Genomic DNA, 16295 nt, shown 5'->3' on the forward strand with positions numbered 1-16295 from the left:
CAACGCATTTTTAAAAAATACCTTTACAACGCATTGCCATTACAACGCATACTACCTTTACAACGCATACCATTACAACGCATTATATTAAATTACATTTAAGGTAAGTATTAGATAGTATAGGGGTAAAAATTACTATTCTAACTCCAGGGGGTGCAACAGTAGGGTTAGTGTTGGATAGTATAGGGGTAAAAATTACTATTCTAACTCCAGGGGGTGCAACAGTAGGGTAAGTGTTGGATAGTATAGGGGTAAAAATTACTATTCTAACTCCAGGGGGTGCAACAGTAGGGTAAGTGTTGGATAGTATAGGGGTAAAAATTACTATTCTAACTCCAGGGGGTGCAACAGTAGGGTAAGTGTTGGATAGTATAGGGGTAAAAATTACTATTCTAACTCCAGGGGGTGCAACAGTAGGGTAAGTGTTGGATAGTGTAGGGGTAAAAATTACTATTCTAACTCCAGGGGGTGCAACAGTAGGGTAAGTGTTGGATAGTATAGGGGTAAAAATTACTATTCTAACTCCAGGGGGTGCAACAGTAGGGTAAGTGTTGGATAGTATAGGGGTAAAAATTACTATTCTAACTCCAGGGGGTGCAACAGTAGGGTAAGTGTTGGATAGTGTAGGGGTAAAAATTACTATTCTAACTCCAGGGGGTGCAACAGTAGGGTAAGTGTTGGATAGTATAGGGGTAAAAATTACTATTCTAACTCCAGGGGGTGCATCAGTAGGGTAAGTGTTGGATAGTATAGGGGTAAAAATTACTATTCTAACTCCAGGGGGTGCATCAGTAGGGTAAGTGTTGGATAGTATAGGGGTAAAAATTACTATTCTAACTCCAGGGGGTGCATCAGTAGGGTAAGTGTTGGAAAGTGTAGTGTAATATTATGCGTTGTAATGGTATGCGTTGTAATGGTAGTATGCGTTGTAATGGAATGCGTTGTAAAGGTAGTTTTTAAAAATGCGTTGTAGTGTCATGCGTTGTAATGTCATGCGTTGTAATGGATTATGCGTTGTAAAAAATGCGTTGTAAAGGTAGTGCGTTGTAAAAGTTGCGTTGTAAAGGTTGTTCCCCTCCAAATGGACTTAACGTTTGATATTTTGTGCCTCAATATTCTGCCCTAATGTATAATGATATATCATGACATCCCTTGCCTCATTAATCCGTAGTCCAGCACCCACAAGGTATGAAGTGAAAATCAGAAGGGATAGCCCCTCTTACAAGGATGAGGCACAGTGATCCAGATTAATCACTATCCCTTCTCTACATTTTCGAGGTGAAATCTGCATTTCTATCTTCAGAACGGCGAATAAATCAACATTGCATTTCTTATGGAAACCTGGTTGAGCGAGCACTCAACCCCTATACTAGACGTGCAATGACCTCAAGCAACTCTGTATTGAACAGACCCATAGTAAAGGCTCAACTTGAGACGCAACCATTACTAGAAGTGAACTTTTCTCCCTTTGGTCCATCTTACCTATAGACTGGTTGGATCACCATCAAATACTGTTCACTCTCAAATGACGCCACATATCCTTCCCAACACCATGTAACAAAAGCATGCACTGGGCTAGGAACCTCAAGCAAATCCCACTAACTGAGCTTGATTCAGGATCAGAGCTCAACTACGTTCACAACCCCTCCTTCACACCATTGATAACCTCACTGCTCGCATTAGCTCATCGATGACAGATGTTCTCGACCGGGTTACACCACTCTAACTGAAAAGATCGACAATAATCTAATCCAGATCCTGCTCCAACTTAGACCTTAACAACGAAAGAAAATAATTTAGACAGACAAAGAGGTTATGGAGACAGAACCCTTCACTGGCACACCTTTCACTTCTAAGATCAGAGCAGCTCTCCTACAAGAAACACATTTTCAGGGAAAACGCCACTTTTCTTGTTATCAACTCAACTGTGCTAAGAACTGCCCAAGGTAGCTCTTCAAAATAATTAAAAAACAAACTACACTTACCTCTCAACAGGAAATAAAAAACACCAATAAACGCTGCAAAGAAATAGGTAACCTACTTGCTGACCAAGTTGTAAAAACCTAACGATCCCTGACCCTTCACAATAGTCTACATCCCAAATTGCCGGCTTCACTGACACACAAGTCAATATAGAAATTCCCCCACAAGACTTAACTCCAGACCAAAAGGAACCAAAAAAAACAAAATATAACAAGTAACAAACTTCTTCAATTGAAAAACAATTCTAAATGGACAGATATCAAACCTGTGACAGAAGGAGACATTTTTAAAACAATTGCTAACTTGAAACATATATCTCACTTTACTGATCCTCTACCCTCAACCCTGGTATAAAATCTCAACAATATCATCTCCCCATAACCAAAATCATCAATACCTCTTTTTCATAAGGCCACATACCAGACTCCCTCCAACTCGGCCAAGGCACCCCATTATAAAAATTCCAGGGGGAAACCCCAATGATCTTAACAACCTCAGACCCATCACCAATCTTCCTTTCCTAGCTAAAACATTGGAAGCGTATATTCTACTTTAACTCAACCAACACATAAAAGAATTCAAACTCCACAACACATTCCAGTGCTTCTATGCTCAATATATCAGATGATATTCACCGTTCCCTAGTTGAAGGTGACTCCTGCCTCCTAATCCTACTCAACCTATCAGGGGCTTTTAATACTGTTCATCACCCAGCACTACTTGAGACAACTCACTGGTATCTATTGCACAGTCCTGAGATGGTTCATGTCCTATCTTCAATGTTGCACATGACAAATAAAAATCAACAGCTGTCTCTTAAAGCTCATGCCAGTTCCACAACATGTACCCCAAGGATCCATCCTTGCTCCAGCCCTATTCATCCTTTCATGGAACCCCTCACAATTATCCTGAACCAAGCTGGGATCAAGTATCAACTATATGTCAACAACACACAACTACTACAGAATAAGATCTCCCAGTGACATCCAACATCTTATTGCCACACTAATTAAGATACAAACTTAGTTAAATACCAACCACTTTAAGCTGAACCCCAACAAGACTTAACTTCTACTCCTATACCCTAAAAACAAACTACTACCAATGTAAGAATGGCTTAAAAATATGGAGACACTACCCTGTCCTATCACACTGTCCAACTCTGTAAAGTGCTTGGGTATCACACTAGACATAAACTTATCAATGAAGGAATGCATCAAAACTACAGCCAAAGGAGCACTCTAAACTATATAACATCGCAAGAAAATGAAACCGTTTATTCCCCTGGCAATGTTAAGCCCGTAGTACAACCCTATATCCTCCCAAAACTTGACAACAGCAAAGCCCAGTACTAAAAAGTTGATCTTGTTTAACAAAAAGGTTTGCTCATGGTGAGCCATTTTGAGCTTACTCTGAGTCCTATTAATGCAATTGCCTGAAGTGGATTAAGATCTAAACCCAAGCCCATATGTAGGCCTGGCTAGCTGTCAAAAATGTGCAATTTCCACAAGTCAGTCTTTGTACACAGACTGTAATCCACCAATCTCCCTCTATGGACTCCCCGAGGGTTGGGATGGTTGGGTCACCTCCCAGATCAGTTTAGAACAGGGAAAGAGGTGTATAAAAGTAAGGGAAGGTGAGAGAGAAACACACCATGTCAGAGAGGGCACATTACAGGTGAATCCCCCTGCATTCCCAGATGGTGTTTTAATGAGTGATCTAAAAGTCAGGACTGAAGAACCAGTAATAATAAGAGGCACAATGACAATGAATTTAAACGGGTACATACATGACCGCATACAGAGGAAGAGAAGGCAATTGGAAACACTTAGAAGCCCAGAAGCACCAATACAGTCAGGTAAAGCAGCTGTAGCGATTAAATGAAATTGACCAGGGATCATGGATTGCAAGATTATAACAGAGAAAAAGAGGTAAGGTAACAAGTGATTGGGAAACACCAACAAAGAAACAAATGTGGAGGGAACCCAATGTGGTGATAAACTAAGCGATAACTGTGGCCATTCAACAAACAGAAGTTGCTAGGCATCTAATCCTCGTTTTTAGCTCTTTTAGCTGCTGTGCTGTCTCTACTGGCTCAGACCTGGAGCTGCTTGTTTTTGAACCTCTGTGTCTACTTATGAGCCAGCCGAAAGGAGGTGGTCAGCCACAGCCTCCAGTCCTTCATATTTCTTGTGCAGTTCTCAGACAGAATCGAATAGTTTTGCATGTGTGTCTCTTCCCCTCTCTTTCGCTCAATAAAATCTTGATAGCTGGGAACCTATGGTCTGCAGGTAAATGTCTACTTGATCTTCCATGGATAAAACGAGTTTGGGATAATGTTATATCCCTCTCATTCCATGTAGGTACAATGTGAAATTGACTGCTACATCTATTCAAGATACCATTGATTTTTTGTTGCATAGAAATTTAGCCACAACCTTTTTTATGTTCATTTTTTCATTCTTGTGAACTTCTGTCTTCAGTGTTTATAAGCCCTTTTAAAATGTGTTTAGCACTTTTTATGAAGCCGGTGATGATGATGATAAACATGACCTTTTGTTCCGATTTGCTTATCGTCATCTGGTGACGTCACCAAGTTAACATTCCAAAGTTATGTTTTGTTCTAAATTCAGAACCTGTCTGATAAACTGTCTGTATCGTATATATCACCTGTCACCATTTCTGCTTGCTATGTTGCATCTAATGTCACAGGCCGAAGAAAGAGTAGTCATCTTCAGCTGTTATCATCTCACTCTTTGGCCCTGAGCAGAGTCTGCAAACATTATGCATCCATATCATTTAACAGCTCACTCACATCTGTCACCATTTCTTTCTTTCTCACTTTAGTGCATCTCAAGCTCACATTTTGTGTTTGCCTTAGGAACTATCCTCGATGACGTTGATAATCGCGGCTGCATTCCACATGAACAGTGTTCCTGCACTTACAATGGAGAATCTTACCGCCCTGGAATGTCTTACACAACTGCATGTCGAAAATGGTATGTGTTTATGCTTCCCCTGCCCAAATGATTGAAGTGGCAGTTTTAACTTCAAAGATTATTATCAAATGAAGCACAGCAGAGTGAAATATTGTGCTGAAATGAACATCAATATAGAAAATTAAAGAACAAAATGAAAACGTTCTTTAAGCATGCATCTTGGACTGGGACCCTTAGGGACCTATCACAAACTTCATTTTGTAGCACGTTTGTAATACCACAATACCACTACAAACATACTACAAAACAGTATTCTCAAACATACATGCAGAGGGTCTGCCTCCACCAGTCCTATCTTTTTTGGCTTGGAGATCTCTGCTCTCACTGTGGAATCTCCACACACATAATTATACTTTTTAGTATTACATGTAGAAAGGAAAAGTGGAGTTACTGTAAAATGGGGAATACATATTACTAAAGGGGTTGTGATTTAGGGAAGAGTAGTGAAGGGTTAAGGTAAGGGGTTTAGGGAGGGATGTGTACCCACCAACAAGAGTAAGCCCGTTGCAATTTACAAACTGCCCTTCTGAAGTTACTACAGTCAAAAAGGGACCCAAAATGGTAGTAAATTATCCTACCACAGAAGTTAAGTAAATCCAGCACCACACATGATCAACCAAAGGTACAGCAACACCTTCCCATAAAAGTTAATAGAGATAGAGACTGAGAATAAAACCCCATAGGAAATAATGCTAAATAATTTAATATATGTAAAGTTTTCACAAATATATACAAATATAATGTTATGTACAATATCAAAATAATACATATTTATTATAGAATTATAAAATAACATAACACATTTTGCATAACAAATTAATGTAAGATTTAATTTTAATAAAATATAACTACATAATATTTAATTAATTCTCTACATCTATTTTTATAATTATTAATGCATAATATATATATTGTTTACTTTGGGTGGTGATTTATTATTTACTTTAAACTTGAGAAAAATATGTTTAATTTGATTTCACTTTAAATTAAGATGATAGTTAATTCAAAATTAAGTTAATAGTGCTGTAGCATCTTTTCTTTTATTCTACATTTACAATAAATGTACAGTATTAATATCCATTAATATTTGACATAAATCTTTACATCATTTGATTTTAAGTTTACTTATCTTTTTTTATTTTCCCCAATACTTTACCATTGAGAGACTCCGTAGTTGGAGTGTATCTTTACACATGGCAAATTATAGGGCATTGTTCCGTATATTATACCTTAAGGCAATCACCACCTTTGTGATGCAGATGTCCATATGATAAAGTATAGAGAAAATATAAAAAAATCTATTCAACTTGGAAAATGTTAGTACAAACAATGTTAGTTTAAATATTATTGTCAATTAAATATTATATATACATTTTAAATATAGAATTAAACAAAACACACTTTGCACCGTTAATAAACTTAATTTAATTTAAAAATTAAATATGTTTACATATATTCAATTAAATAAAAATTAGTTTTCTTAAGTTTAAAATAAAAACTACATTCTCACCTAAAGTAAAAATAATTCAATGAATAGAATTAATTAAACATAATTTAATGTTTTTTACTGAAAAATATTCTAACAGGTCTTTTAGATTTAAAAAGTTTGTTAAAATATTTCATAATTAAATACTAGATATTCATTACTTGCAAATATTTTTTTAACATTAAATTAAATGTATTTATATATTGAGCTAATTTCAATTATTTAATTTTATTTAACATAATTTCCTAAAGAGTTTTTACCTCCATTGATTTCTTTGCGAGAATGATGCAGTACCACTGGTTGATAGATGCGCAGTGTGCCCCACTGTGTATAAAGTCTATCACTATTGTAATTTCAGTAATGGCACAAATGTTTCTTAGAGATGTCTGTGAATGCAATTTTGTCTGGAAATAAAATAAATATAAATGACACCAAGAATAAAATAAATCAATATGAATTATGTACTAGAATAATTATCTTCAAATTCCTACTATTAGCTCAAATCACAGAGAGAATAGTATGAAAATAGCTATGGTTTAATCTAGAAGGCAGCCATCTTTTAGATGAAGGTCAGTTGGAGATTTGACCAGATGCTGCTGATTAATGAAGGAGAGTTAATTGTTATTACAACATGAGCAGGTATGGGAGTTTGATTGATTACTTTGCATAATAGTTTTATCAAGCCTGTGGTGCACTGATCTGAGTGAAATCTTTTCGTACCCCTTATTAAGATAATCAAATGTTATCAGTTAAAATACTGGATTTCTCAGAGTGATTCCTTCCTTACTTTCTTAATTACTATCCGGAGTTATTTAATTTGTCTCTAAAGCCACAAGAAGGTATGATCAGATTACTTGCATTCAACCTTAATCTGCATAAGAGCAACATTTAAGTTTTGTATTCAGCTCAAATGTGGTGGCATCCCGCTCCGTGTTAAAAAGCATTATTTGATGAGACGTATTTGCCTGTTAGAGGTCAGATCTAAATATGAGACTCAGAATGTAGTTACCAGTATAGAAGTAATAAAATAAAATCCATGGTTTGCATCTACGAGAATAGCATCAAAATCATTGTCAATGATTAAAATATGGGTTTCTTTTCTATCGAACATTGCATTTTTTCTGTGGTTAAAGAATGCAGTCAAAGAAAGACAGACCTATCTGATGCAATCAAAACATTACTCCTAGTAGGATCCATAATAAAAGGGGGTGTCATATTGTAGAAATGATTGGCACAAGCTCAAATACTCTAATATGATGTACTTTGATGACTAAGAAATTCTAGAAAATTGATGCAAAAAGTATAGACTTAAGCAGCACAGTCAATCACAAAATATAAGGAAAATAACATCACCAACTTGGGGTGACCCCCAGAAAGACATTGTGCAATGATCTAAATGAATTATTGCATGTATACGCAGAATGAATGCTCTTAAGATCAGCAAACCAACGCTGGACCTTCAAATCTTCGAATTGAACTTCTCCTAGAAACTGCCTTAGACTGAAGGACAAAACTAAAAGTATGCATGGAAGCAAACAAATGATCTAGATCACTTCGTGCTTACTGACAAACATGCTACATTTACCCTTTAGCACCTGTGCAAGTGGCCAGTGGAAGTGTGTGGACAAACCATGTTCCGGTACATGCTTCATCGAAGGAGGTTCACACATCACCACATTTGATGAGACTCGCTACAAATTCCACGGCGATTGCAGTTATGTAATATCAAAGGTAAGTGAAAGGCTTCATTTAAAAGAATTATTGGAAACGGAGTCGGCTTTAGAAAAGGGAACTAACTTGGTGTGTAGATAATAGTTCAAAATATAGGGCCCGATTCACAAAAGTAATCTGAGAAAAAATCCTAACTCTACGATTTTCAGTATTCACAAAGGGCATTTAGGAGTGCTAAAGTTAGGATTCCTAACTTTACTACTCCTAAATGCCCTTTGTAAATACCGAAAGTTGTAAAGTTAGGATTTTGTCTCAGATTACTTTTGTAAATCGGGCCTATTCTTTCTGGTCCTTACATTTTCTAATTTAGCCAGGCTCAAATAAGACATATGTCTAATCACTATGTATATGATATCAAGGAATGGTAATGTCAAATGTTCAGAGTTTACTAAAATCCTCTCACTTATTTCCATTGTATATTTGTTCCTTCTTAAATGCTGGTATTGACAATATAACAAGGGAAGGTTAAAGAGTAAAGTAAAAATAATACTGTTCCATTAAAAACTCATAACATTTGAAGGTTACTTAGGTATTGTTAATCTTATGGAGAATGAATAAAAGTGTGGTTCTTTATATTGTCAGTTGCAATATAAATGTCCATATAGTTACTAATTTGCAGTTTCCGAGAAAATCATTGTCATCTCTACATATTTTGTCGCAAAGTCTCCTTTGCTCTTATCAGTCTTATCCGTTTACATTCTGGGTCGGTTGTGCCATAGAGTCAGGTCCCATTCAGGTGCTGGATGATGTCACAAGGTTTTGCAATGAAGACGAGTGTGCATACTGCTAGCTATATCACTGAGAGGTTTTAGCAGTGTGCATGGAGATTTTTGGGTTTCTATTAAAGTGGTTCTTTTTTCCTTAGTAGAGACCTCAGGTGATTCAGATGGAATCAACTCATTTACATCTCTCCCCCGCATGCCACAAGGAGTGCCACAAGGTTCAGCAATGACTCTGATTTTACATAACATCTTATTGGACACTTTAGGGGCCTAGGTGGTTTCCACCCATCAATATGTTTATGATACCTAATTACATCTTAGGACAGATAACACAGCACCACTGATGAGCTCTTTCTGTACTATAGAAGCCTGGACTTCTTTGCAGTCTTTAAAATTAAGTCTTTCTAAACTCTCATTTTATAAGATTTCGGCTAGACCTATGGGTTCCAGTAGGTGTCAAAATTGACTTGACTTCAACGCCTTCCTCGTTATTGAATAGCTTTGTTTTTCTGCCTCGCTTTCCAACTCCTGACTTAATGTCTCTCTTTCCTTTCCCTGTGTTAGTCTCACCAAGGAGCATTTCGATCTCAGAGTTTTGACTTTATCATATATCCTTCCACCGCTGACATCAGACCTTCTTTGTTTCCAATGCATAGGATAGACAATTTCCTTTTCCTCTACCTGTCCCTCTCTTTCAACATGCCCATTTCACCCCACCCCCACAGTTCTCCAATCTCTTTCCCAACCACATACAGTGATCTTTTTCCACTCAAATCATATGTTTTTTTATTGTTGTATTTTAAACCTTTTATACTTTCTTAGTGATTGCTGCAAATTTAAAATGGTTATCAGTCCATTCCAAGATCCTCTTCCATTTGTGCACGTGTGTGTCAGACAGCTATGAACTGGTCAGTTTTTTGTTTATCAAATTCTATGTAATAATGGCCTCCTCTGACTCACAAACCCACATAGACACCATCTTAGAACGGCATTAATTCAAATGTAGCAAAATGTATTCTAAGATGGCTACTGCTTATATGCGCACATCCACAATGCCATCTTTTTGAAAAACAGCATTTTCTCAAAATTAATGAAATACATAAAAAAAATGGCTGCTGTTGGTACACGCACAATTTCGGTGGCCAATTTTAATGCATTTACAAACCCATTCCAAGGTGTCTTCTGAACATACAACAGAACAAAAAGGTATCCCTTCTGGAGCAAAAAACAACTCCTTGAAGGCTTATATAGGACCAGTGGTACAGCGCAAAATGACACACCCAATTATAGGGGTGGTAAGGGAAAAATTGACCTTTTCTTTACATAACCCTCATCCACTCTAGTAGTGGCATTCTACATCACCATGTTCAACATTACTCCTAAAGGTCAGTGTGGGCTCAACCATATTTCATGGAGCACTTATGAAAATATTGTGTACCCACTCCAAAAGTATCCCTTTATTAGTAGGGTGGGAGGGAAGGTTACAAATTAGAATACTATATGGGTGTAAGGATATGATAGTCCTATGACCCTATAACACCAACATGTTTCAGATCTGTTCTACTGGACTGTGTGAGGTGCTGAGCTTTCGTTAGGGTGGGTTAGTAAAGAGGTGTGGTTTCTATTGTTTGTTTGCATGCACAAGATTATATATATATATATATATATTACCTACTGGCGGTCGCCAGTAGGTAGTTATAGTTAGGACCCTGTTTCCATAGGAAAACCGCAACATTCTATTTGGAATAACTTTGGCGCCGGTCGACGAATCCTCGCGAAATTTTCAAAACTAATGGGGCGCTACGCTCCGCTCCTACCCTGAAATTCTCGGGGGGATTCGTCAAGCAGGGGCTGAGAAAAAAGGGGGGTCCTAAAACGCGTTTTTCCCATGCATTTTTCCATAGGACCTTTAGACACAGCTACAGCCCGAACGGCTGAACAGAGTTACTTGAAATTTGGCAGAGAGGTAGTCTACAGGTCAAGGAAGTGCCTTTTGTAGGTCTGGTGTAAATCTGTTCAGTAGTTCCTGAGAAAATAGCATTTAAATCAATATATATATCTGTGGCAGCTTACGGTGCGCTTACCGTGCGCTTACGGTAAGCATACCGTACGAGTACGGTGCCGTGCGCGAGCGCGATTCTGATTGGCTGTTAGATCGTAGTAAACATTCGAATCGGTCTAAACCAGGAAGCGGCGGCCGCCATTTTCTCTCTCGCACTCTGAGGGGGGGAGGAAAAACAAAGGTTGAAAACATGTAAAGCGGCATGTTAGACAGCTCCTAACCACTGAGCCTTGATTAAGGTGTCCCATAAGAACCCCCAAGGCAAAAAATTCAATTTTAATTTTTTTCGAAAAAACGCCAATTACGCTTACCGTACGCGTACGGTAAAAATGTAATATAAAAAAAATAGTATCCACACTTTCCCACCCCCGTGTGCATAAGGTGCCCGCAGTGCACCTTTTGTGCATGGCATATATTTAAAAGGAACAATTAATAGATTACCTTTCACAACGAAGCGCATAATATGTCCTCCGTGTGCAGACGGTGCGCGAAGCGCATCGTGCGTACATGGCCCATCCTACGTAACGTGGGCACACGGTGCGCGTAGCGCACCGCATGCCCACCGTGCGTGCACGGCACTAACTGCGTAAAGTGGGCGCGCGGTGCGCGAAGCGCACCGCGTGCTCACTGTGCGCGCACGGTGCGCAAAGCGCACCGTGCGCGCACGGAACGAACTGCGTTAAGTGGGCGCGCACGCCACGAACGGCGTAAAGTAACTTAGCATTTAAAAAAACGTACAAATTCACTGAAAAAACCATAGGTTTCACACACGTTATAGTTAGGAATTAGCATTTAAAAAACCTTGCAAATTCACTGAAAAAACCATAGGTTTCACACATGCTATAGTTAGCTGGAAATTTTACTCGTAAAAAACCATTGAAATTCCCCCGTTATAGTTAGTGCAGGCAACTATAACTCACGCGACCGCAATCCTCTGCTGATGACATATGTGTCTTTATGAAAAAAAAATATTTGTAATATATGTATAGCTAAAATTTAATGGAAGAAGACATGGGCAAATAAGTGTCTAAATACAGTATTAGCATCAGCAGAGGATTGCGGTCGTGTGAGCTACAGCCCGAACGGCTGAACAGAATTCCTTGAAATTGGGCAGAGAGGTAGTCCTCAGGTCAGGGATGTGCCTTTTGCAGGTCTGGTATAAATCTGTTCAGTAGGTCCTGAGAAAATAGCATTTAAATCAATATATATATCTGTAAGCGCGCTCCGTGCGCTTACGGTAAGCTTACCGTACGCGTACGGTGCCGTGCGCGAGCTCAATTCTGATTGGTGGTTACATGACTGTAAACATTCGAATCGGTCGAAATCAGAAAGTATCGGCCGCCATTTTCTGTCTCTCGCACTGAAAAACAAAGGTTGATAACATGAAAAGGGGGCAACGAAGAGAGTTGCAGACCCCCTAGCGTTCGTCAGGGGGTTCACGAAGGACCAAAAAGTATGAAAAATAAATTTAATAAATGTTAAAAAAAATCGCGGAGTGCACGTACAGTAAGCTTACCGTAGGCATACGGTAAAAAAAAAAAAAAAAAAAAATTAACAATCACATATAATATATAAATCTAAGGACCCCCAAGGGAGAAAAAAACAATTGATATTTTGTAAAAAATGGCGAGGCGTGCATGGTACGAAATGCGCAACGTGGGCGCTCGGTGCGCAAAGCGCACCGTGTGCCCACAGCTCGCGGACGGTGCGCAAAGCGCACCGTGCGCGCAAAAATTAAAAATAAATACATAACTTAGCATTTAAAAAACCGTACAAATTCACTGAAAAAACCATAGGTTTCACACACGTTATAGTTAGGAATTAGCATTTAAAAAACCTTGCAAATTCACTTAAAAAACCATAGGTTTCACACAAGTTATAGTTAGCTGTACATTTCACTCGTAAAAAACCAATGAAATTCCACGTTATAGTTAGATCAGGTAACTATAACTTGCGCGACCGCCACTCTATCAAAAGGATGATGTCATCAGTGATCTCATGAGTGATGCCACTGACCATGTCATGAGTGATGTAATATGTGACGTCATGAGCAGTGGATTGCGGGCGCGCGAGTTATAGTTACCTGATCTAACTATAACGTGGAATTTCATTGGTTTTTTACGAGTGAAATGTACAGCTAACTATAACTTGTGTGAAACCTATGGTTTTTTAAGTGAATTTGCAAGGTTTTTTAAATGCTAATTCCTAACTATAACGTGTGTGAAACCTATGGTTTTTTCAGTGAATTTGTACGGTTTTTTAAATGCTAAGTTATGTATTTATTTTTAAGACAGGTAGAGTACGTCAGAAGTAGCGTCTATGCCAAATGATTCCAATAGTGCATACAAGCTTGCCTACCAACAAGGGTGTATGTGAAGACCTCTGACCTCCTGGTCGAAGTCACTGCTCTCCCCCTGCGCAGGTCCACCATTAAGCCCTTAGTGCCAACTTGAGCTTCAGGTAGGTGTTCGAGGCCCTCCTCCACCCTCAGGCTCCTTTCTGCACCTCATCCCTGGTGGTCTAGTGGAAAAACCTGCTCTACTGCTAGTCTGCTCTGTGTGTGTCATTCTTTTCTGTTTGCCTTTCTCTGTTTTTACCTTTTCTGGGGCCGACTCTGATCCGAGTCGGAAAGCACTCTGACCGAGCCAGATCCGGAGTGTTTTCCGACCGAGTCGAAGTCCTGCAGTCCGACCGACCGAGTACGATGCGGCCGTATGCTGCCGGACTCGGTTCGGTCGGACTCCCATAGAATTCAATGGGAGCCGGTCGTACAACGCGTGCATGGGCTCCCACTGACTGAATGGGTACGTCGCGGACAAGTGCGCCCCCTACAGTGGGTACGTGTTGGTGCCATCTGCACCGTACATGCCTGTGTTGGGGAGACCCATGGGTCTTCCCCTGTGTCTGAGTCATAGGGCTGCGGGTGACAGGGGTCCGACATGGACCCCCAAAGGCAACCACCCGGACGATTTGCGAGCTGGATGCTCCGGCTCGCACAGGCTGTCCGACGCGTGCATCGTACTGGCTCGGTCATGAATTGCATCCATTGCATGCCATGGTTAGCTTACGACCGAGACGTACGGAGCGGTTCGGACCCGGAAACGGCTCGGTTGGTGAATTTCATGTAGCTCGCATCGTTCTTGTTCGCTCGTACAGCTGTACAAGTCAGCCGGAAAACACGCGCACGATTCGTAGTTTTTCCGGACGGATCGCGTTCGGTGCCCTTCCGACCCGGATCGGAATCGCTCCCTTAGTGTTTGCCTTTTTTCTGTCTGCCTTTCTCTGTGAGCCATTTTTGTTTCCCTTCTTTGTCTGCCTTTTCTGTGCCTGTTTACACACCGCTGCTGCTGCCACAGTGGCCCATCCCCCAGCGTGTTCGCTCCTGCCTCCCAGCTGCTCACCCTCCCCTGACCCCTACTTATTGGTGGCCACTGCACACCAAGGAGAGCCAGACCTCTGACCTCCTGGTCAGAGTCACAGCTCTCACCCCGCACAATTCCACCATTAAGGCTCTGACCTTAGCGCCAACTTGAGCTTCAGGTAGGTGTTCGAGGCCTTTCTCCACCCGCAGGCTTCTGCCTGCACCTCATCCCTGGTGCTCCAGTGGAAGAGCCAGCTCTTCTGCTAGTACGCTTTGTGCATGTCATCCTTTTCTGTTTTTCTTTTGCTATTTTTCCCTTTTCTGTGTTTCCCTTTTTTCTGTCTGCCTTTCTTGTGTCCCTTCTTTGCCTTCCTTTTCTGTGCCTGTTTACACCCCACCGCTGCTGCCCCCGTGGCCCATCCGCTCAGCATGTTCGCTCCCACCTCCCAGCTGCTCACCCACCCCGAACTCTATTTAATGGCGGTGCGCAGTGGCCATGCCAAAGGCAAGCCTGTCTGCGCCTGTCTGTGACCCGACCACGACCATCGCCAGGGACCCTGGTCCCCCGAACCCTCATGGCTACGACCCCAGGACTCTCCATGCAAGCAATCCCAGATGCAACAACAATTGCCAGCCCTCAACACCAAGCAACACCCAGGGCCCGATCTGCCAACACTGTCGCCTCACCTTCACCCACTTCCGGACCCAGGCAGCAACCCCCAACCCACCGGATGCCACTGAACACAAGCCACTGAGCTGCTTCCTCCTCACCGTACGCTCCCTGCACAGACATGCCGTAGAAATCTGGGACCTCCTCAACACTCACTCCTTTGACGTCACCCTCCTCACAAAGACATGGACCAACACTAGCTCCACACCAAATATTGCAACTGCTATCCCTGACAGATACAAGATTTGTTGCAGGGATTCTGCTTATGCACAGAACTTTGCGCAGGAACCCAGGCCCTCAGTGAATTGTGGTGTACCAAAAACTCACCTCAGAACCCAGAACCCCTTATCCGGCCATCATCAGTGTCCCATTCGTTATCCGAGGTTTAGTTCGGCGGTCCCAATGTATAGACAACCCAGAACAAGCGACTTAGTATATTTCTCAGGAATGGTGGGAATTAGAAATACCTTTTTGTAATTATTCTCATACCAGTCCACAACAGAATAAACAGAGACACGGTAAAAGTTTAAAGAGTTTATTTTATAAACCTCGTGTCCTAAGATGCAGCAGTTTGGCTAACATAAGCAGACAAACGATTAAAATCAAAACCATCAGCATAGTTACAATACCATAGAAGATGAAAGGAGTAATCATACTAAAATGAGAGTGGATCTAAGCCACCTTCCTTTCTCTAACAAACTAATAGTATTATTATTAGACTAGTAAAAGGTCTCTAGGCTTGAATGGAGAACCCCATACCGTAAAGATCAGCTCAGTGAGTTCACATCACAGGATCAGCTATGCTCTGCTCCTGGGAAAGCTCTTCTTCCGAATGTAATGAAAACATGTAACACTGCAATATATTAAAAGCACCCGACTTTCAGGTATTTGCAGCTGCGTGCGTGTTATGGCTAAACTAGTGGGCCGATCAACCAGAACCCAACAACATGCACCATCTAGTGACCCAGACTGTTTCTTTACACTGTGTACAGACCAAGGTCGCAGCTCACTGTTTGGGATGTGAACAACAGACAGTTCTCATGTGAAGCAAAGTCAGGTAAGCATTTCTCAATTTAATAACATGTGACTACAGTGTTGTGTGCAAAAGCAGCAAAAGCGGCAAGATGGCTTTCTAACATCTAACGCGGTTGTGCTAACTTAGCATTGTACATATATAGATAACGATCTTCACCACACCCCCCCTTGATCGGACCACTAACCAGGAGGGGCGCACTTGCGAGAACGCAAAGTTCAAGTTTGATTGAACGGAACCAAGGGCAT

The 16295-nt window shown here is 40.6% G+C and overlaps 1 protein-coding gene across 1 annotated transcript in view; it reads left to right on the forward strand.

The window, feature by feature from the left end:
* Window positions 1-16295, forward strand: part of LOC146860908 (uncharacterized) — an 850962-nt gene that overhangs the window by 186814 nt on the left and 647853 nt on the right. Inside the window, exons 9-10 of the mRNA XM_085644903.1 lie at window positions 4865-4982; window positions 8061-8199. Of these exons, the coding sequence (XP_085501029.1) occupies window positions 4865-4982; window positions 8061-8199 (257 nt within the window). The remainder of the gene's footprint in view (window positions 1-4864; window positions 4983-8060; window positions 8200-16295) is intronic.

This window comes from Triturus cristatus, chromosome 3_1 (genome assembly GCF_964204655.1).
Source record: "Triturus cristatus chromosome 3_1, aTriCri1.1, whole genome shotgun sequence".
Classification (NCBI taxonomy): domain Eukaryota; kingdom Metazoa; phylum Chordata; class Amphibia; order Caudata; family Salamandridae; genus Triturus; species Triturus cristatus.